This window comes from Chionomys nivalis, chromosome 19 (assembly GCF_950005125.1).
Source record: "Chionomys nivalis chromosome 19, mChiNiv1.1, whole genome shotgun sequence".
Lineage (NCBI taxonomy): Eukaryota > Metazoa > Chordata > Mammalia > Rodentia > Cricetidae > Chionomys > Chionomys nivalis.
In genome coordinates, this window is record NC_080104.1 from 63,777,247 (window position 1) to 63,800,816 (window position 23,570).

At 43.0% G+C, this 23,570-nt stretch overlaps 1 protein-coding gene across 1 annotated transcript; it reads left to right on the top strand.

Annotated features, from left to right (window-relative positions):
* The first annotated feature begins 872 nt into the window (after positions 1-872).
* On the top strand, positions 873-23,552 carry LOC130890448 (serine/threonine-protein kinase DCLK1-like). The gene is made up of 7 exons (XM_057794359.1): positions 873-950; positions 1,132-1,162; positions 1,339-1,854; positions 9,904-9,955; positions 13,069-13,220; positions 13,400-13,579; positions 23,416-23,552. The coding sequence occupies exons 1-6, from the start codon at positions 873-875 to the stop codon at positions 13,405-13,407; spliced, it is 837 nt and encodes a 278-aa protein (XP_057650342.1). The 3' UTR covers positions 13,408-13,579; positions 23,416-23,552.
* The last annotated feature ends 18 nt before the right edge of the window (positions 23,553-23,570 follow it).

The window sequence follows — 23,570 nt, forward strand, 5'->3', positions numbered from 1 at the left end:
CGTGGTTCCAGGACTCCAGCTCTTTTGACATCCTACCTTAAAGGACAGTTTCCCCATCACCACTGAAGAACCAGGTGCTGAATCATTAATTTCATATGTCAGATTAGGGCCAAATGTCTTTGATATTCAACGCCAAAGTGAAATTACTAAATACGCTTTTATTGTGAATCACACACCGCTAAGGAAAAGATTTCTGCATGGTAGATGTTTGTCAGTCCATTTCTGTGAGTTCAGATTGAACACCTTGGGAAGAGCCCATGGGTTCTATTCTCTGCCTGTACATCCCCAATGATGGGATTGATTAATGCCTGTCAAATGGCAAGCTTTCAACAAATTGATTAAATTGACCTTCCCCCAACCAATAAATTCTAGTCATTTATTCATTCAAAGTTACTGGAACTAGCGCGTTAGCTAATCTCCATAGAAAGTGTGAAGGATTTTCTCCCCAAAGGATCTCTAAATGAAACAATGCATGGGTTGTCAATAAAAAAATAAACATCACGTCTAAACCTAGTGCTATGTTTTTGTATTTCTGCCCCAGGTTGACTTCTGTTCTCCCCGGAGAGTCGGATTAAGGATGTGCTTGCTGCCCTTGAGTCTCCTTCCTTTGTAGTTATTTTGGCTAGTCTGGTTATACTAGCGCCGCCCCGCCCCCCCCCCCCCCCCCCGGCTGTTTCGGGGTGCGCTGCCAAGCCCGGGAGCACGTAGCTCACGCAGCAAGGTGGGTGGGGCCTCCAAGAATGGTCGAGCCGCTCATTGTGGGGCGCTGCCCTCTTCCTCACCACCTCCCTTTCCCTGTGGTTTGTGGCATCGCAAGAGGGACAGAAGGAGTCCTCCTGGGTCCAGGCTCTGCCAGGCTGCCGGGAGCGCGAATGCCCGCAAGCGTGCGCCCGTGGGAGGCGACTGCGCTCTTCCCTCAGGGGCCCAGCGCTGTGGTGAGGATCCTCACGGTCAGCCTGGCCTCTCACTGGCCGTGGACCAGGACCCCAGGCCGCGCAACATAGCCCCGAGGCGCCTCGTCAATGCTCGCGCTCCACCTCACCCCCTCAGCTTCCTTCCTCCTTTCTGCACTCCGGAGAGCAAGCGCGGGCTGGATCCGAACCTGGGCAATCCTCTTGCCTTTTAACTTAGTGGTTCCTGGCCCGCTGCCCGCGCGCTATTTGTGAGGTGTGACCCGGCGAAGGAAGCGCTTGTTGGGCGTGGGGCTCCGCGTCGGTGACGAAGAGGGGGCGCGGGATAATGAGCTGGGCAGCTACAAGCTGCAACCGCTTTTAGCTTGCTGAGCGGGTCCATCTGCAAGCATGGCCATGCTCGAACCAGGTGTCCCAATGCTTTAAGGCCGGAGTACCCAGATCACGGCGCACTGCGGCTGGGGCTGTTGGGACGTTCCTTTATTAATTTATTTGTGGAGAGCTATCTCTGAGTATCCGCGGTGGCCAGCACCAGGAGCATTGAGCTGGAGCAATTTGGAAGAACGGGACAGAAGGCCACGGCCAGGGTCGCGGAGAGGTGCTCCCAGCTCCTCCGGGGCCAGCAGCATCTCTAGCCCCAAGGGCAATGGGCTCTTCCTCAGCCTGGTGCACATTGCTCACTGCAACTTCTACTGCACCTCGGATTTGCAGGACTTAAACTCAGAGAAGAAGGCCAAGAAGGCATGCTTCTACCGGAATGGGGACCGTTACTTCAGAGGCCTGGTCTTTGCCATCTCCAATGATCGCTTTCATTCCTTTGATGTGCTCCTCATAGAGCTGACCTGCTTCCTGTCTGACAATGTGAACCTGCCTCAGGGCGTCCGCACAATCTACACCATAGATGGCAGTCGGAAGGTCACCAGCGTGGACAAGCTGCTGGAAGGTAGGTGGGTTAACTCAGTGGTAGAGGGCTGCTTTACAAGATTCCAGCTCGTGGTTCTAAGCCCGTGGGTCATGACCTCCTGTGGCTGAATGACCCTTTCACAGGGGACATAACAGATATCCCGCATATCAGATATTTTGATTACAATTCATAACAGTAGCAAAATTGCAGTTATGAAGTAGCAATGATGTAGCATTAATTCTAATTGCTATTAATAATAAAAACCGAGAGTCAGATACTGGGAGTTAATGCTGAAGATCAGAGAAACAGAGTGTCAGCCATTACAGATTTTTTACCTCTACCAGGGCTCAAACTGAGATGCATCTCCAGACTGTATCTGTCTCCACTAAACCTTCAGACTGCAGTGCTCTTGACTCCTCCCTCCTTATAGTCCTGTCTAGTCCTATCTACCTCCCTATTGCTGGGATCAAAGGTGTGAGCCCCCACTCCCTGGCTTCTAGTGGTTTAGCTCTGCACTAGAATCTTCAGACAAGCTTTGTTCAGTACACCGTGAAATATGGTCTGGGGTCACCACAGCGTAAGGAACTACTTTAAAGGGTCACAGCTTTAATAAGGTGGAGATCCACTGCTCTAGCGCACCACCACCAATAGTGGTAAAACAAACAATCTACATAAAAATCTTGCATACAAATGATAGATATTGCTAACTGAATTGCAATTTAAAGATATTTATAAATATAAATACGATATCCAAAGGTTCCATACTGCAATGCTATCCAAGCACAGTGGCCATGAAAGAACTGGGCAACCTTCACAACCTGTGAAAATGTAAGCTTGCAGGATAAAGCTGCAGGTACTGTTTGTGCTAACTGAACTGCTATTCACGGTTCCCTTCAGTGCTTAATGCTATGTTGGTGTGTAGAATTGATGTAATGGCCTTCAGAATGCCATGCACTGAGCCAGCTATATAGCTAACTGACTTCTATTCCTAGTAAGTGTATGTTCTCTGCCCTTAACTTGCTGTGAGCATATCTTTATATTAGGTATTATCTTATTTTCCCAACTATTTTCTCTCCAAGTTACATACTTTGCACTCAAAGAGTTAGAGCTTTGGGTAGTAATTTGTGTGTCTGTGCTTCATTTAGAAGTAGTTATTTAGATGTATTTCTCAATGGGGTGATGCATACATTTTATCATAAAAACCAACACAAAATTAAAATTCCCATTGTGAACTCTAAGGATATCTTACCCTTGACCAGGTCTGGGGAACTGAAGGCAGACCACGGATCTGTTAGTTTACACTACTGCATGAGAATTATTTTTGTTCTCATTAGTAGAATTTCAGTTTTCACATTTAGCTAATTTCTTAGGTCTTAAGACAAACTTCTGTATTGTCGTTTTATTTGTATTTTAAAAAAATAAAGCTTGCCTGAAGCTTGGAAAAGTAAAACAGCCATGTTGGCCAGTCTTACTTACTATGCAGCATACTTTAATCCCAGTAGTTACAATGACATACACCTTAAATCCCAGTAGTTACAATGACATACACCTTTAATCAGTAGCCATCCTAGTTTACCATAGAAACCAAGCAGTGGTGGTGCATGCCCTTAATCCCGGAACTAGAGATGATTATAAAAAGGGAGGCGAGGCGACAGCTCTCAGTCACAGTCTCATTCTGAGACTTCCCGGAGGCAGCATCACCATTTTCAGACTGAGGTTAAGGTCAGAGTCAGTGACTGACTGCTTTGCTTTTCTGGTCTTCAGGTTGAACCCTAATACCTATCTCTGAGTTTTTATTAATCATGCTCCCACTCCTATATCTCTATGTGGAAACCTCTGTATATAGACATACCTTTCTTCATATCTGCATCCACAGTAGCTTCTCTGCACCTTCCCTGGTGGAAAGGATCATAAACCCAACAGTTGGATGTATCTTCAGGAGAGGACTGTGCTTAGCTTTCAGATGTGTTGAAAATGTGGTCATAGAGGTCACCCACCTCCTTTTGTGTCCACCACAGATGGAAGTGACAGGGATGCTCCTGGGGCCTGACACAGGGGTTCAGTGCACATAGTACTGCAGCTGGAGCAGGGGATTTTGTGTTATCTTGATGTTTCCCATAATTTTTACTTCAGCCAGTGCACAGTTTGGTTAGAAAACCCAATTAAATCGTTTGACACAGTAAACGAATAAAACAGTCTTACTTTTTCCTACTCTGTATTTTTCTTAGCAACTATGTGGGGTACTCATCTTCTGATGTAAATGAGCATCTTTGATTACAATCCACTCAGAAGCTCACCCACATTAGGCTTCACTAAGAGCACACATAACTGAATGTGGTTTTCCTTGGTTGCATTCTTTTGGGGAAATTTTTCCTTACGTTTGAAAATTAGGAAAGCATTGAAATTCCTAAGATTTACCAGTATTAACTATTAAATGTCTTTCTACGTTTTCTTCTGCATTCCCTTGTTTAAGTGTGATGAATGCATGTCTTTCAATATGTCCGTCATTTTCTCCAGGAGTGAAGAGCCTGTGTTTCAGGCTTAATCAGGTTTTGTTTACCTCATAAGATTGTCTGCTTGCTCCTTCTACAAGAATGAAGTAAAACCATGGGCTCCAGATTTCATGTCACAGAATTTGACTTGAATGTCAGGATTATTTATAAACTAGTTAGTGACCTAAATAATTAAATTGTAGCAAATGTGAGAACGATATTGACTTACACACAAGTAGTCTAAAACTGCTGGTGTATGAATTCCCTACTTTGTAAATCATATGTAGTTCTCCCACAGCCAGCATCACTCTCAATAGTGGAAAACTTCAAAGCTTCTACTTCAGGAGGCGGAGGATATACTCACACTCACCCCATAAGCAACTGAGGGCCCCAAAAAGAAGAGATTATTTAATTTTTTTAATTTTATTCTTATTTATTTATTTATTTATTTATTTATTTATGTTTTTCGAGACAGGGTTTCTCTGTGTCTTTGGAGCCTGTCCTGGAACTAGCTCTTGTAGACCAGGTTGGTCTCGACCTCACAGAGATCCGCCTGCCTCTGCCTCCCGAGTGCTGGGATTAAAGGCATGCGCCACCATCGCCTGGCGAAGAAGAGATTTTTTATAAAGCCAAAGGTGTTGGAAGAAGTGGCTATGTCAGCAGTTCTCAACTAGTGGGTTGTGATTCCTTTAGAATTTGGACAACTCTTTTGCAGGGGTATTCTAAGTGTCTAAGACCACTGGAAAACAAAAATATTTACTTATGACTCATGACACTAGCAAAATCATTTATGAAGTAGCAATGAAAATAATTTTATGGTTGGGAGTCAACACAGCATGAGGAACTGTATTAAAGGGACACATCATTAGGAAGGTTGGGAACAACTAGTATGTCCTAGATTATAACCAGGCTTTGTTTTTTGAGTAACTAGGGAAAGTAAAAACTTTACCTATGCTTTTATAACCTGTCTACTAGTGATTGTTTCAGCTGGACCAGGGTGAGGCTTGGATCTGCTGAAGGAACAAGATCACCTAATTTATTAAAAATAAAAAAACTTTCTTAACTAACTAGAGAATGATGAGAAACCAATATCTTGTAAGCTCAGTGTGCAGAAAACTGTATGTGCACATGCACACCATGGAAGCGTGAAGCTCTATTCTGTGGACACCTTGACTCAGAAATTTCCAAATTATAGAATTGGTCTACATGTTTCTAGTAGGGACATTATGAATAGAAAGGGGGGACAGGGAAGGAGTTAACTACCTGTAACTGCACAATCACATGAAGGGCTTGCTCTTATTCTTGTTTCTGTTCTTCCAAGCCCATGCACAGAGGGAAATTAAGACATGAGTTGAAAAGCATGTGTTCTGGGTGGTTTGTTAGCTGTGCAGGGCCTGGTTGATCAAAGGAGATGGACATAGAAAATCTGCTCACTTTCTTTTTACCTTGTTTTTTTTTTTTATTTTTAAGAAGACTTTACCACTGACTTAATATCTCCCTGTCTTAAGAAACAAATATTTTCTCTTGCTAAGGTTATTTTTATATAGTCTTCTATTACACATTTTGAGTCAGACCATTCATCAAGTTTTCATCAAAAATAAAAATGGCAATAATTTTTTTGATATGGCTTGTATTTTTTTTGTAAAATTGAATGATAGCACCATCATATTTTTCTCACTAATACATACATGTGCATTGTATGGCTTTATTAATTTGATATCTACTTTTGAAATTTTGTACAATTTTCTTACTGTCAAATGGTTCTATGGAGACGACAACTTGGGTGATGATGGTTGGGGAAGACTTCAGGGTGCTGCTGTAGGAGTGTTAATATAGTTTATAATTGGTTTCCTGCATCTCCCAGGCAGAACCCTAACAATGCATCTATACAGAAGACATGGCATGTCCTCAGCATTCTTTTCCACATCCCTGATCTGTCACTCATTGTGCAGGAGCCTTTGGTCATCTCTGATGTTCTCTACAGATCAGGTCCTGGAGAACATTTTGGTAATAGTCGATATTGACATTATTAGCTTATCCTCAGGCTTTCTTTTTCATTATTTTGGTTAAAACATTTATGACTCATCTGGTATAATTACTATATCAAGAATGAATCTATTTGTACTAAGTATTTGGAATAATGTGTTCTTTGTAATTATATCTCAGATTAAATCTTAGCATGTAACCTTACATGTCAAAAAGTCACTACCAAACTAACTGAGTAAGTTATATATTTCTTGGAAAAGTACCATCTTTTCAGTAGGAATGATAGGCAAGCAGTATAGCCTCTGTGCCCTTCTTAATTAAACAAAAGCCTGATTAAGCTTTGTGAGAAATGACTGTATCATTTTAGCTTAATATCTGCTGCCATTTAGAAGATATAAAAAAAGTTGTCCACTTGACGTTTTAGTTTTATTTTAAATTTATATTCCTCTAGAGAAAACAGTGCCAGCAGTATGCTGCTTTGAGGAGCCAAACCTTTCATGCATGATTAATATGTTAGCTCCTTTCTGAATTTGTATACTTCCTTTTTAACCGAACCCATTTATTTACATTTGCCAGAGACTTTCTGTTGAATTTGACTGAAACCTCCAGTCAATCTGGGCTAGGTCTGTCCTTAGATTAGCAGCCAGTGCTGCGAATGCTGTGCCGTGTCTCTTTCTGCTCAACTGCTTTTGTCACTCTGACCTCACTAACCAATGAGAGCCTCCAGCCGACCCTACAGTCAAATGGGAGGGTTCTTCCAGGAGCCAGGCTTCCGGTTTAGTGCTTCCCGAAGAAACCACATCCTCTTCCATGCACTGCGCCTGTAGGGAGAGAGAGTTTATCAGCTAGGCAGCTGCACCATGGTTAGTGTTTGTTCTCCACAGATGGGAGGAGCGGTGGGCTAAGGTGAGTGAGGGGCCAAAGTCCCCAGGTGGGGAGGAATGGCCGGTCTTGGTGCACGTGGCAGCTCTCCCCATGTGCAGAGGAGTGGCTTGGCTTGGCGGGTGAAGTCGGGGGTCGCTGTTCCCAAACTAGGTTGAGTTGTGGCTGTTGTGTGGTGCGCCTTTTCCTGGCTGGGTGGGAGCCAGTGGACAGTCAGAGTTTAGTGTGTTCCTGCCTATTTCTAAGTAGTCCTAAGTGATCCTTGCAACACCCTGCTTGCAGCCTCTGAAAAAATTCACTGCATGGGCTGTGTCTGCAGGGAGCAGATTGCCTGGAGCTGCAAATGGTGGAGCTTGTAAATGGTTTCTCCTGTGTAGAGTAGCACTCGTCTGTTAAACTGTGAAGTAGGATTGCATAATTGTTTTTTTTGCTTTTAATAAAATTTTTTATTTTATTTTTATTAATTAATTAATTAAATTAATTTAATTATTAAAGATTTCTGCCTCTTCCCCCCACCACCTCCTACCCCCCCCCCAATCAAGTCTTCCTCCCTCCTCAGCCCAAAGAGCAATCAGGTTTCCCTGCCCTGTGGGAGGTCCAAGGACCACCCACCTCTATCCAGGTCTATTAAGGTGAGCTGCAGTCCTGGTGTGATAGGATATTCTGCTTGTTATATCACTGTCCAGTGTACAAACAGAGTCATGCTTTTTGTGTGCAGTTCGAAGATAGACTGTAAAACTGACAATATGGTTTCTATGAAGTTCTAAATATTGCAGTCTCCTTTCAAGTTTGTCTTATAAATGTTTAAAATAGTTTAATAGCTGGTAGAACTACAGTGCTGTTGATTTAGCAATGCATGATTAAACTGTTCTAACTTTCTGCTACCACCAGTTGTAATGGTATTATTCATTGATGTTTAGTTCCAGGATACTAAATTAAATTCCATTTTTTAAATATTTTTATAAATATTTATCCTAAATATTTTTATCCTAAATATTTTTATAAATACTTATCCTAAATACTTTTATAAATATTTATCCTTAATATTTATCCCGTTCCTGATTGCTATACCTTTGTTTTAAGGTCTTTTTTTTTTGAGTTTTGGGTTTCTGTGGCTTTGAACTCACAGAGATCTGCCTGTGTCTGCCTCCTAAGTGCTGGTAGTAAAGATGTGCACCACCACTTAGATGTGAGTTAGCCAGAAACAGGCTTATGCCAAACAGTGGTGCATGAGAATTGTCTGAATTCTGTCAATCATACTTTAAATAAACGCTGATTGGCCAGGCAGGAAGTATAGGTAGGTCAACCAGATAGGAAGTAGAGGTGTGGTGATGAGGACAGGAGTATTCTGGGAAGAAGGAAGCTCTTCCCATACTCCTGCCCAGACTCCTAAGAAGCAACATGTGATCTGCCCTGCTGTGAAAGGTACTGAGCCACATGGCTAATTTACCAATCAGTTTTATATATTATGTAGATCTTTGTGTGATTTTCCTTAGGGTTTGCCAGTTGTGGGGAACTGGGCAGTGAAGAAATCCCAACATGCAGGTCCCTGCCATGTTACAGAATGGCGTCTATGGTGTAAACTGCATCTACAGAAAGCCTGATAAAGTTTGGAACGAATATAGTTAGCATGTTTTCTTGGTAGCAGCAATTTCTTGGTTCTGCTTCCTAGAGGCAAGCAAGCTCTCTCATCCAAGAGAAGCTTCCTGACTCAGTTTTAGCTGCAAAACCCTGAAGCTCTTTAAGAGGTCTTGCTTTGAAACACTTAAATGGTGTTGATGAAAACCTGAACATGTGCTTCTCAGTTTTCAGCTGCAGCAGAAAAAAAGCTGCACCATTTTAATATGCTTGCTTTCTATTCCTTCCTGCCAGGGCAAACTCTGATTCTTTCAGGCAGGCATTCTGACTAAGAAAGCAAGTGATTATGGTCTGTGAGCAGAATGCTGCTGCTTTCTTGCTGTCTGGAAATTTGAAACACTGTAGAGTTGTGGCAATGAAGGCTGCTCTGGCTGGTACCTCAGCCACAAGGCTAGAATCACAGAAAGCTAAGGAATGTGCTAGATCCAGCTGATATATACAGTAAAGAGAGATTCAAAGCTGAAGAAAACCACTAAATGGTTTATGGTATGTTTAAAATATATGCATGGCAAAGGTCAAAGGTTTTTTTTTTTTTTGGTTTTTCGAGACAGGGTTTCTCTGTGGCTTTGGAGCCTGTCCTGGAACTAGCTCTGTACACCTGGCTCAAAGTTCTTAAAGTGGAAAAAAAGAGTACTTGGTTGTGGTGGTACACACCTTTAATCCCAACACTTGGGAGCCAGAAGTAGATCTGTTGTGAGACTTCAGTCTCACTTGGGGCAGAGGAAGATTGACCTTTGTGACTTCAAGGTGTGGCAGGACACACCTTTAATCCCAATGCCTGGGAGGCCTGGACAGACAGGTCTCCATGATAGCACACACCTTTAATCTCAGCACTGCTAACTCAGATCTCTTTGAGTTCAAGGACAGCGTTCAGAGTTATTCCAGGACAAAGTTACACAGAGAACCTGTCTTTTTAAGTAAAAGTGAAAATAGAAGAAATACAGGTTCAGTAAAGCCACATAAAGATGGAAAATACACAGGGAATCTTGTTACTAAATGTTGTTATGCTCTCTTTGAATTGTTTCAATGTTGGCCGTTCATGTTACAAAACAGCATTACTAATAATATGGTTTCTTTGTCATTATTTCAGGTCTGAGCACTTGGGAACAAACAAGCATCCACCCATCCAATCCTTACAGAAGGTAAGGCACATTGCTTTGTGGAAGTTCCAAGGCATTCTCTACTAGGTAGGATGTAACAAGGTATCCATCTAAAGAGAATACTTTCCCAAAAAGCCAGTAGAAGCAGTAGAGATAAATTCTGGTTCCACTCCCAGTGACCCATCAGTCTTCCTGAGCCATATCACTGTCAACCACATTCCAAATGAATAGTTTGGACCTATGCTGGTTCCTTCCCAGTCTTAGTGGTGTTGGTTAGCTCCCATTAGCTCAGTTAAACTGTTTCAGTGGGTGAGCCCATCATGGTCTTGACCTCTTTGCTCATATTCTCACTCCTTCCACTCTTCAATTGAACTTTGAAAGATCAGTCCAGAGCTTTGATGTGTGTCTCTGCCTCTGTTTCCATCATTTGATGGATGTGTGTTCTTTGGTGATATTTAAGTTATTCATCATTCTGACTACAAGAGAAGGCCAGCTCAGGTCCCCCCTTCTCTATTGCTTAGGGTCTTATCTGTGGTCATCCTTGTGGATTCCTAGGAATTTACTAAAGTCATGTTTCTTGATAACCTCATAATGGCTCCCTCTATCAAGATATCTCTTTCCTTGCTCTCATCTCTGACCTTCCTCTATCTCAATGATCCCATTTCCTCAAGTTCTCTTCACCCCTCCCCTTTCCCCCTTCTCTTCTCCTACCTTTCTTTTTCTCCATCCTTGTGTTCCCATTTTATTTCAGCTGATCTTTTATATTTTGAATTCCAAGTGGATTTATATGTTTTTCTTAGGGTTCACATTGTTACTTAGCTTCTAGGATCATGAACTATAGAGTCAATATCCTCTTTTTATAGCTAATATCCACTTATCATTGAGTACATAATACCATATTCATCTTTTTGGGTCTGAGTTACCTGACTCAGAATGGGGTTTTCTAGTTCCATCCATTTGCATGTAGAATTTAACATATCTTTTTGTTTTACCACTGAGTAGTAATCTAACTATGTGAATATTCCACATTTTCTTTATCCATTCTTCAGTTGAGGGGTATTCAGTGTGTTACCAGGTTCTGACTATTACAAAAAAATGCTTCTATGAACATAGTTGAACATATATCTTTGTAGTATGATTGCACGTCATTTTGTTATAATTCCAATAGTGGCATTTGGATCTTGGGGTGCTTTGATTGCCAGTTTTCTGTGAAACATCCATAGTTACTTATAAAGTGGTTGCACAAGTTTGCATTCCCAACAGTTACTTCACATCCTTTTCAGCTTATGTTATTATCATTGGTGTTTTTGGACTTAGCCATTCTGACATGTGCTTTTATATTTTTTAGATATCTTTCTTGTACCTCTGATCTCTCCAAGACCTTTATCATGATGGGGTATCATATTTTGTCAAATGTTTTTTCAACATCTAATGAGTTGGTCATACGGTTTTTTCTTTTCTTTTATAGGTGAGTTGACACCATTGATATTAAGTGCTATTAATGACCAGTGGTTGTTAATTCCTGTTCTTTTTCAGTTGGAGTTGTTGTGTGTTTCCCTTCCTTTGGTTTTGCTGATGTGAGGATATCTGTTGCTTTAGTTTTTATTGGTGAAGTGAGCTTCCTTTGTTCGGGATTTCCTTCTAGTACTTTCTGTAAGGCTGGGTTAACTTAGTTGTTTATATCCCTTGCCATCTATCTAAACCTGTTAGGACCTCAAGGATAAATTAATCACCTTATATCTTCATCAGTGTTCCAAATTAGTCATACCAAAAATATCATGTTTATTACTTTTATTTATAATTTTTTCTTTTTTCTTTTTGTTTAAAAAATATCCTCATTATGAATCTCTGGCTGTCCTGGAACTCACTGTATAGACTAGAATCTTGTAGAGAATCAGCGTTATTTGCCCACCTTATCTCCAATGTACCTGAATTATAGTTGGGCACATCACAGACAACTAAATTAATACATTTTTGTTGTTTATGACGAGGTTTCTTTGTGTAGCTTTGGCTGTCCTGAAACTAGCTTTGTAGACCAGGCTGACCTTGAGTTTATATAGACCAACTTTTCTCACACTATGTAGTTTAGAATTGTTTTGAACACTTAGTCCTGCTTCTGTGTCTCAGTGCTGGAAAGAAATTCTTGTAACCGCTGCAAGGCTGGGTCTTAAGTGGTCAGTGAGAAGGAAAATAGATGAGTGTCCTCCAACTTATCTGCTGTATAAGGGAAAGGGTTTATTATACTGGTCACTAATTCTGTAATGGGCTAGGGGTGGGGCGTTGGTAGAGGTGGTTGGCGCTCTGGGTAGGTGGGGCGTTGCCACTGCCGGGGAGGGGCTCGGGTGACCGGGCACTCTGGGTCAGCGGGCCCTTAGGGGGACTGGGTGGGCTGTGGTTATGGCTTGGGCTGGCTAGGGCTGAGGCTTGGCTAGGGGTGGGGCGTCGCTAGGGTTGGGTGGCGCCGGGGGTTGGGCGTTGCCAGGGCCGGGGAGGGGCCCTAAGGACTCGGGGTGACTGTGTTGCCGGGGGCGGGGTGTGTGGTCCCCGCGGTGCGTGTCCGGGACCGTGGACACTCCCCCGTCGTGCGAGGATGGCCCCGCCGCTCCCCGTGCCCCCCCACCCCCCGGGGGCTCCGCGACCCGGTTCCTGGTCCAGGACTACGTCTACCATGATTCCTCTCGGCGGCCATTTTTCCTGTAGTCCGGTACCAGTCTGTGACGGACTCGTTCTCCCAGGATCCCCGGGCTGGAAGCCAGGGCTCCTTCTTTCCTTCCTGCTTTCCCGCCGCTCCTGCCACGGTGGGAGCCGTCTCCCAACAGGCGTGAGAAGTAGAGAAACCGCCGCTCCCCCCCCCCCCCCCCCCCCCCCCGCCTCCTCCAGCCGTCGCTTGTGGAGCCGCGATCTTTGCGGGTGAATTCGAGGGGCCGGCTGGGGGCGGAAGGAGCGACTCGTGGGGCTTCCGGCCAGAACCGGGGCGGGGGGGGGGGGGGCGAACTAAGGGAGGGAGCAGGGAGGGGGGAGGGAGCGAACCACCCGCGCGGCCGGCGGGGCCCCCCCCCCCCGGCGGACACAGGACACTCGGGAGTCCCCCGGACTCCGGCCAGAGTCCGCCCGGCCCAGACGCTGACCCCACGTCTCCCCTGTGCCCTCTGTAGGCCCCTGACTGGACTCAAGATGCCCCCGCACCCCGAGATCCCTCGCTGGAGACTGCAGGAAGATTCCCAGAGCGCCACAGTGTCCACAGACTCTGCCCAGAAGGCGACCAGGACTCCACCGGTTGCCTGGGCCATGCCCAGAGAGGCTTTAGGTACGTGCTGATGGTGCTGGGGGGTGCAAAGCCCATGCCCACGGTGTCTTGGTCGCCCCTGTGCAGGCACAGGACACTCAGGAGGCCTCCAGACTCTGCACAGACAGAGACCAGAGTCCGCCAGGCCCCCTTTGCGCGTCCCAGACCCTGACCCCACGTCTCCCCCGTGCCCTCCGCAGGCCCTTGACTGGACTCAGGATGCCCCCGGACCCCGGGATGCCGCGCTGGAGGCTGCAGGAAGATTCCCAGAGGGCCACATAGGGCACAGAGGGCCACAGTGCGCCCCAGTGTCCACAGATTCTGCCCAGACAGCGACCAGGACTCCACCGGGGCCTGGGCCATGCCCAGAGAGGCTTCAGGTATGCGCTGATGGTGCTGGGGGGAGGGGACGCCAGAGCCCATGCCCACGGTGTCCTGGACGCCCTTGGGGAGAGGAAGGGGAGAGGAAGGGGAGACCCTTCAAGCCTGGATATTTTGCTTGTAATACCACAGTCCAGTGTACAAACAGAGTCATGCTCTTGGTGTGCAGTGGGAAGAGAGATTTGAAAATTGATGGTGTGGTTTCTAGAATTTTTGAATATTGCATTCACTTTCCGGTTTGTCTTATAAATGTTTCAAAGCTGGTAGTATTATGGTGATGTTTATTGTCTTTTTAGCAATACATAATTATAATGCTTCTAACTTTTTGCTATCACCAGCCACAATGACATGATTCAGTGCTGTTTAGTGGAACAAAGTCATAGTCTCTTATTAATGCCATTCTTTCTCTCAGGGAAGGGACTACTCCATTTCAAATTTAGGATAGAAAATTGTTCTATTATTAATTTTTTTATCATTTTAAATTATCATTTGTTGGCGTTATTTTTAACATTTATTTAATTTAGACGCATTACTGGTATATTTTTCGATGTTTTCTAGTTTAAGTATTTCATTCCATTTTTTCTCAAATGCTGTTTATTTATATCAGTTTATAGCAGGGTTTCTTAACTTTTGTGGTCACAGCTTCCTATCGGGATCAAATGATCCTATCACAGGACTGGCCTAAGACCATCAGAGTGGTGGCCTGAGTGGTTGTGGCAGGACATGTGGTGGCAGGCAGAGGTCCCTGGGAGCAGCCAGTCCCATGCAGAAATGGCTGCCAGTCCCAGAGTGGTGGCCTGAGTGGGGGTGGCAGGCTATGTGGTGTCAGGCATTGGGCCCTGAGAGCAGCCATTCTCAGGCAGAGATGGCTGCTGGTTCCCTAGTAGTGGCTGGTCCCAGACAGGGACACACATGGCAGGCCGGCCAAAGATAGAGACAGGGATAGACAGGACTTGCAGAGTGAGGTCTACTGCGCATGCATGGCCTTTTAGTGGAACTCTGGGTGATTCTGGGAAATGTGGTCTTTTAAATCAGGCAGGCAGATGCAGTACTCTCCACGTGCATGGCATCTTTGTCTAACTCTGGGTGCTTCTGTGAAATGTGGTCTTTTAGATCAGGCGGGCAGACGCTCTACTATGCACATGCGCGGCCCTTTTCTCAAACGCTGTGTGATTCTGTAAAATGTGGTCTTCCCAGGTTAGGCTCAACATTATGGCCTCTATGCACAGAGGCCTTCTGTGTGATGTCGTCCCCCAGAAGAAAAACAGACATGACTTGCAGAGTGAGGTTGAATACCATAACACTTTTAGCATTTAGGTTTACGTTGCCTCTGTAGTTATTTTTGTGGAGCTTGTAAATGGTTTTTCCTCTGTAGAGTAGCAGTCTACTGCTAAACTGTGAAATAAGATTTCATGATTTTCTAATAGAATTAATGGTATAAGCATTTCCCATAGTAACACATGGCCGTAAAGCTTGCTTCAACTTTTCACAATAATTTTTCGAGATTATAACTACATCATACTTTGAGCTTCCCTGTGTATGGATTTCCTGGGGAGATGGAGACTCTGCAGTCCTGTTATAGTAGCATATTGTGCTATATAAGCTGATATGTGATATACATGCTGAGAAAATATTTATTACAGTGGCTTGTAAAATGTTTCTCCTGTGTATAGTAGCACTCCACTGCTAAACAGTGATCTAGAAGAGTATAATTGATAATAGAATTAATGGTATAAGGATGTAGCAGTTCTTACGAGACATTAAGACACAGAAAGAGTTAGGTTGGGAGCTTAGGCCCCAGTCCTTAGCATCTATCCCAGCTACCAGGCCTGTTCTGGACTTCAAATCCCAGCATGCCAGGTCCTGACCCCTCCCCAGGATACTTAATTCATCCCCCCCCTCCCCAAAGAGAAACATGTGGTCTTCCTTTCTTCCTCCCAGGTGTTGCATTCCTGAGGTTTCCCATTTCCCTCTCAGGGCCACCCTAGAGCACAGATCTCCCTTTAAACCTGGATATTTCTTAATTTTTATGGTTTTGATTTGGCCTGTTTGGCAATTTTTGCTTCCTCAGAGAGCTCGCTTAGGAAATATTTCTAACATTTGGAGGTTCCCACCTAGCCTAGGGCAGGTCCTTTCTACATGGCAGGCCTCATTTTGAAAGGCCCCTAGTCTTCAGTTCCAGCTCTCTATGCCAAGCTTAAAAACTGCTTCTGGGCTACAGCTGCTGTGTCCTGGTGAGTTCCTTTTCTTGTCTATGCTATAGTGTTTGGGGAGACCCATTCGTACTTATTCTTGTCATTTTCGGATTTCCATTTGAAATCATGTGCTCACGCTGGGAATTATAGTCAGGTTGCTGCCAATCCTGCGGGATCTGGGTTTGCTGAGGCGGAGATCTGTTTGTATTGGGATGTCGGTTATTCAATCTCTCCGACCCCTTTTTGACCTAAGAGCCACTTTTGAGGATGTTCTGAAATGGACTTAGGCCACCTGGTTGTTCAAATTTTCTAAATGGGCACATACAGTTTAAAGCCAGGTCTTTTTTTGCCCCTGTAAGCCTCTTAAAAAAATATATTAAATTGAACCTGTCTGATACAAATGAGCAAAACTTACATATATATGGTTTTCTTTCCACGGTTTTTTGGTCTCTGTGCTCTCGGTCCACCCCCACGTTAGCCAGCATCAGCACCATGCTGCCTGAGGCATTGGCCCCTCCCCTACCCCCTCAAGCCTACACTCCCTACCTCTTCTGGTTGAGCTACATTCATTCCCCAGTCCTTTGCTTCTATCTGTTTTTTTCCCCTGTAAACCTCTTACAAAAAAAATCTTTTAAATTGGGCTTGATTGGTAATTTTTGCTTTGTCAAAGAGCTCACTTGGGAAATATTCCTAACACAAAGTAGAATTTAAATATTCTATTTTTCTAAATCCTTGCGGTACTTTCTCTATCGCTCCTAAGACAGATTTCTTTCTCCAATACTTTCTTTTGTCAAATGTTTTGTTTTATTGTTATCAATAGTTATATTAGAATATGTTTCTAAATATTTTTCTTAAATATTATTCACATTCCCGATTGTTATAGCCTTGATATAAGTTTTTTTTTGATGTTTGGGTTTCTCTGTCTCTGCCTGTGTCTGCCTCCAAAATGCTGTGATTAAAGATGTACACCACTACTTTCCCGCCATAAGTAATATTATGTCAGTCTGTGTACTATGTTTTTATAATCTTATTGATCACTCTGAGTGTTTCCACTATGAATGAAGCTTTGTAATCAGCTTTTCTGTTACAAATTTTTGGAAATTGTCATTGAATTGTATTCATTATATTCTGCAACTTTACTATACACAGCATATTTGTTTTTAGGTATTAAGTTCCCCAAAATTAATTATATGCTTCTTTATTTACTTATTTTTAGTTTTCTTGTTGCTGTTAATCTTTGAAATACTTTTTGTTTTTTGGATACAATGTCTTTGCAGGTTGGTTTTGCTGATGCGAGGTTATCTGTTTTATGAGTTTTTGTGGGTTCTGTTAGCTTTCTTGGTTTGGGGTTTTCCTTCTAGTACTTTCTGTCAGGCTGGGTTTGTGGCTATGTGTTGTTTAAATGTGGTTTTGGCATGGAATATCTCATTGCCTCCATCGATGGTGGTTGAAATGTTTGCAGGGTATATATATCTGTGCTTGCATCTGTGGTCTCTTAGTGTCTGCATCACATCTGATCATTGCCTTCTGGCTTTCTTGGTTTCCATTGAGAAGTCAGGTGTAATTCTGATCATCTACCCTTGTTTTGTATTTGACCTTTTCCCTTTGCAGCTCATAATAGTCTGTCTTTAGTTTATATGTTTTGTATTTTAATTATGGTGATAGGACTTTATTTTCATCCAGTCTATCTTGTGTTCTGTATGCTTCTTCTATATTTGTAGGGCTATCCTTCTTTAAGTTTGGAAATTTTTCTTGTATAATGTTGGAGAATGTGTTTTCAGTGTTTTTGAGCTTGGGTTCTTCTATCACTGTCATTCTTAATTTTTGTCTTTTGATGTTTTCCCATATTTCCTGGATATTTTCTGTAAGAATTTGTTATATTTAATTTTTTTCGTCTTATTAATTTCTTTCATATAGCTATCTTCAACCCCTGAGATTCTCTCTTCCATCTTTTCTATTCTGTTGGTCCAATTCTTCCAGTTGCTGCCAGAGTCTTTGGGAATTGTTCTTGGTCTGCTCTGTGTCTCAGGCAGCCTCTCAGGTTTCCTTTAGCATGCTCTCTTGCTCTGTTCTCCTGGCTTGCTCTCACAGCTTGTGGTTTATAGTTCCCCTCTTGGTTCTCTCAGCAGGAACCTCTCCTGCTGTCTTTTTAACTAACCCAGGTTTTTGAGGACCTCGGCTGGGTATCTTTTCACTCACCTCTTGGTCCTCTGTTATGAATCTCTGGCTGTCTTGGAACTTACTGTATATACTATGATCATTTAGAAAATCATCGTGATTTGCCCAAATTATCTCTAATGTATCTGAATTATAGTTGGGCACATCACAGATAACTAAATTAATACATTTTTGTTTTTCAAGACAAGGTTTCTTTGTGTAGCTTTGGCTGTCCTGAAACTAGCTTTGTAGACTGACCTTGAGTTTAGAGATCTGTCTTTTCCAAATTTATGTATTTTAGAATTGTTTTGAACACCCAATCCTTCTTCTGCTGCTCATTGCTGGAAAGAAAGTCTTGCATCTGCTTCAAGGCTGGGCCTTAATGTGTGCATGAAAGCATTCCCCCTTTGACCATAGCTCACATAAGAAATAGGTAGTGAGTCAATCCATTTTATATGATTGCTAAATGTTCTGAGTGTCCATTTCTTGCATCCACAGAATAAAGAATCAAGAACTCGGATAAAGAACCAAACTCATGAAAACAAATTATAGCAGTTGCACTAGTCTGAGAAAAATAGAACTTGATAAAATTGTGTTCCAGTTTCTAAAAGAAATGTTATTTTCCATATTTAAGCTGTACAGCCAGAGAGCACATGACCATAAACCCTTTTCACCTTTTTATATTAATTTTTGTGGATTATAATTACATAATTTAAATCATCACCCTCTTGCCTCTAAGACTTCCCAGAAATGAGAAAAATCATGAATTTTGCTTTATTTATCAAGGATTGTTGTTTGCATGTGACCTATGTTTGGCTTCAGAATTTCAGAGCTGTAAGGGAAAGGGTTTATTACACTGGTCAGTTACTCTGTAATGGTACACATACAAGGAATACTATGAATGAATAGTTTGGACCTATGCTGGTTCCTTCCCAGTCTTAGTGGTGTTGGTTAGCTCCCATTAGCTCAGTTAAACTGTTTCAGTGGGTGAGCCCATCATGGTTTTGACCTCTTTGCTCATTCTCACTCCTTCCACTCTTCAATTGAACTTTGAAAGATCAGTCCAGAGCTTTGATGTGTGTCTCTGCCTCTGCTTCCATCATTCGATGGATGTATGTTCTTTGGTGATATTTAAGTTATTCATCATTCTGACTACAAGAGAAGGCCAGCTCAGGTCCCCCCTTCTCTATTGCTTAGGGTCTTATCTGTGGTCATCCTTGTGGATTCCTAGGAATTTACTAAAGTCATGTTTCTTGATAACCTCATAATGGCTCCCTCTATCAAGATATCTCTTTCCTTGCTCTCATCTCTGACCTTCCTCTATCTCAATGATCCCATTTCCTCAAGTTCTCTTCACCCCTCCCCTTTCCCCCTTCTCTTCTCCTACCTTTCTTTTTCCCCATCCTTGTGTTCCCATTTTATTTCAGCTGATCTTTTATATTTTGAATTCCAAGTGGATTTATATGTTTTTCTTAGGGTTCACATTGTTACTTAGCTTCTAGGATCATGAACTATAGAGTCAATATCCTCTTTTTATAGCTAATATCCACTTATCATTGAGTACATAATACCATATTCATCTTTTTGGGCCTGAGTTACCTGACTCAGGATGGTGTTTTCTAGTTCCATCCATTTGCATGTAGAATTTAACATATCTTTTTGTTTTACCACTGAGTAGTAATCTAACTATGTGAATGTTCCACATTTTCTTTATCCATTCTTCAGTTGAGGGGTATTCAGTGTGTTACCAGGTTCTGACTATTACAAAAAAATGCTTCTATGAACATAGTTGAACATATATCTTTGTAGTATGATTGCACGTCTTTTTGTTATAATTCCAATAGTGGCATTTTTGGATCTTGGGGTGCTTTGATTTCCAGTTTTCTGTGAAACATCCATAGTGATTTATAAAGTGGTTGCACAAGTTTGCATTCCCAACAGTTACTTCACATCCTCTTCAGCTTATGTTATCATTGTTTTTTTTGGACTTAGCCATTCTGACATGTGCTTTTATATTTTTTAGATATCTTTCTTGTACCCCTGATCTCTCCAAGACCTTTATCATGATGGGGTATCATATTTTGTCAAATGCTCTTTCAGCATCTAATGAGTTTGTCATATGTTTTTTTCTTTCATTTTATTTACATGATGTATTATATTAATAGTTTTTTTTATTTTTTACCATTCTTTCATCTCTGGGATCAAGTTGACTTGAAAATGAAGCCTTTTTTTGATTTTTTTTTCTTCGATTCTGTCTGCTAGTATTTTCTTGATTATTTTTGGATATCTAAGTTCATAAGTGAGTTAACTCTCTTTCTTGGTTTAGTCTTTGTGTGGTTTGGGGATCATGGTAACTAGTCTCATAAAAAAAGATTTTGGCATTGTTCCTTCTTGTTCTATGATGGGGAACACTTTGAGGAGTATAATTCAGCATTAAAACTGTTTGTCCCTGGGATATTTTTGTTTGTGAGGCTTTTGATGATAGCTTCTATTTCCTTATAGTTTATAGGTCTATTTAAATTGTTCACCTGGTCTTGATTTATTTTTGGTATATGGTACCTAACCAGAAAAATGTCCATTTCTTTTATGTTTCCTAATTTTGTGGAGTACAGGTTTTTGTAGTATGATCTAAGAATTCTCTTAGCGTCTGTTGTTAGGTATCCCTTTTCATTTCCGATTGTGTTAATTTGGATGTTCTATCTTTTTTTTTGTTAGTTTAGAAAAGAGTTTATCTAGTGACCTTTCTCCACTTTTTTTAAACATTTATTTATTTGTTATGTATACAATATTCTGTCTGTGTGTATGCCTGCAGGCCCGAAGAGGGCACCAGACCCCATTACAGATACCTGTGAGCCACCATGTGGATGCTGGGAATTGAACTCAGGACCTTTGGGACAGCAGGCAATGCTCTTAACCTCTGAGCCTTGTCTCTAGCCCCTCCACTTTCTTTATGTGCTATGAACTTTCCCCGTATCATTGCTTTCATAGTGTCCCATATGTTTGGGTACTTTGTGGCTTCATTTTTGCTTAATTTTAGGAATTCTTTAATTTCTTTTTTTATTTTTTCCTTGACCTAGGGGTGGTTCAATAGTTTACTCTTTTATTTCCATGAATTTCTATGATTTCTGATAGTACTGTTGTTTTTAAGTTCTAACTTTAAACCTTGTTGATCCACTAAGATACATAGGGTTACTCCAATTTTTTTTTTCCTGTGGATATTTGCTTTGCTATGCAGTATGTGGTCAGTTTCAGAGAAGGTTCTGAGGTGCTGAGAAGAAGGTTTATTCATTTGTGTTCAGGTGAAATGTTCTGTATATGTCTGTTAACTCCTTTTCATTCATGACATCTGTTAGTTTCCTTATTTCTCTATTAATGTTTTGTCTTGTATAACAAAGTAATATTGTGGTTAGTGGAATATCGAAGCCTCCTACTATTAGTGTGTGGATTTTTGTGTATATTTTAAGCTTTTTTAATGTTTCTTTTACACATGTGAATGCTCTTGTATTTGGGGCATAAATGTTAAGGATTGAGACTCCAGTTTTATAGATTTATCTTGTTATGAATATAAACTGTCTTTCTTCATCTCTTCTGATTTATTTTATGTTAGATATTAGGATAGCTACACCTACTTTTTTCTTAGGTGCGTTTAATCGGAAAAACTTATCCTGTACTCTGATGCAATGTCTGTCTTTGAGGTTGAGGCGTGTTTCATGTATACAACAGAAGTCTGGATCTTGTATTCCTATCCATTTTCTTAGTTTGTGTCCTTTTATAGGTGAGTTGACACCATTGATATTAAGTGCTATTAATGACCAGTGGTTGTTAATTCCTGTTCTTTTTCAGTGGGAGTTGTTGTGTGTTTCCCTTCCTTTGGTTTGCTGATGTGAGGTTATCTGTTGCTTTATTTTTTGTTGGTGAAGTGAGCTTCCTTTGTTCGGGATTTCCTTCTAGTACTTTCTGTAAGGCTGGGTTAACTTAGTTGTTTATATCCCTTGCCATCTATCTAAACCTGTTAGGACCTCAAGGATAAATTAATCACCTTATATCTTCATCAGTGTTCCAAATTAGTCATACCAAAAATATCATGTTTATTACTTTTATTTATAAGTTTTAATTTTTTCTTTTTGTTTAAAAAATATCCTCATTATGAATCTCTGGCTGTCCTGGAACTCACTGTATAGACTAGAATCTTGTAGAGAATCAGCGTTATTTGACCACCTTATCTCCAATGTACCTGAATTATAGTTGGGCACATCACAGACAACTAAATTAATACATTTTTGTTGTTTATGACGAGGTTTCTTTGTGTAGCTTTGGCTGTCCTGAAACTAGCTTTGTAGACCAGGCTGACCTTGAGTTTATATAGACCAACTTTTCTCACACTATGTAGTTTAGAATTGTTTTGAACACTTAGTCCTGCTTCTGTGTCTCAGTGCTGGAAAGAAATTCTTGTAACCGCTGCAAGGCTGGGTCTTAAGTGGTCAGTGAGAAGGAAAATAGATGAGTGTCCTCCAACTTATCTGCAGTATAAGGGAAAGGGTTTATTATACTGGTCACTAATTCTGTAATGGGCTAGGGGTGGGGCGTTGGTAGAGGTGGTTGGCGCTCTGGGTAGGTGGGGCGTTGCCACGGCCGGGGGGGTGGGGGCCGGGTGACCGGGCACTCTGGGTCAGCGGGCCCTTAGGGGGACTGGGGGGCTGTGGTTATGGCCTGGCTATGGCTGAGGCTTGGCTAGGGGTGGGGCATTGCTAGGGTTTGGTGGCGCCGGGGGTTGTGCGTTGCCAGGGCCGGGGAGGGGCCCTAAGGACTCGGGGTGACTGTGTTTCCGGGGGCGGGGTGTGTGGTCCCCGCGGTGCGTGTCCGGGACCGTGGACACTCCCCCGAGCCTTGCATGGACGGTCCTGCCGCTCTCCGTAGCCCCTGGGGCTCCTGGACCCGATTCCCGGTCCAGGACTACGTCTACCATGATTCCTCTCGGCGGCCATTTTTCCTGTAGTCCGGTACCAGTCTGTGACGGACTCGTTCTCCCAGGATCCCCGGGCTGGAAGCCCGGGTCCGTCCTTCCGTCCTTCCTTCCTTCCTTCCTTCCTTCCTTCCTTCCTTCCTTCCTTCCTTCCTTCATTCCTGCTTTCCCGCCGCTCCTGCCACACTGGGAGCCAGCTCCCAGCACGCGGGAGTAGCAGAGAAAGGAGAAAAAAGAAGAAAAACCGCCGCCGCCGCCGCTGCCTCCAGCCAGCCTTCGCTTGTGGAGCCGCGATTGCTGCGTGTGGGGAAGGAGCGCTCCACTAGGCTTCCCGCCAGAACCGGGGTGGGCGGGCGAACAGAGGGAGCGAGAAGGGAGTGGGGAGGGAGCGAGCCATCAGCGCGGCTTCCCTCCTGCAGTGGCGGCCAGAGGACACAGGACACTCGGGAGGGCCCCGGACTCTGGACAGAGTCCGCCCGGCCCAGATGCTGACCCTACGTCTCCCCTGTGCCCTATGTAGGCCCCTGACTGGACTCAAGATGCCCCCGCACCCCGAGATCCCTCGCTGGAGACTGCAGTAAGATTCCCAGAGGGCCACAGTGTCCACAGACTCTGCCCAGAAGGCGACGAGGACTCCACCGGGGGCCTGGGCCATGTCCAGAGAGGCTTCAGGCA

What these genes read in the sequence shown, in the direction of transcription:
- LOC130890448 (XM_057794359.1), top strand. Translation starts at nt 873, where the DNA reads ATGCCCGCAAGCGTGCGCCCGTGGGAGGCGACTGCGCTCTTCCCTCAG. An exon ending in CTGTGGTGAGGATCCTCACG is followed by an intron (nt 951 to 1,131) that starts GTCAGCCTGGCC and finishes CTTTTAACTTAG; the next exon opens with TGGTTCCTGGCCCGCTGCCC. An exon ending in CGTGGACAAGCTGCTGGAAG is followed by an intron (nt 1,855 to 9,903) that starts GTAGGTGGGTTA and finishes TCATTATTTCAG; the next exon opens with GTCTGAGCACTTGGGAACAA.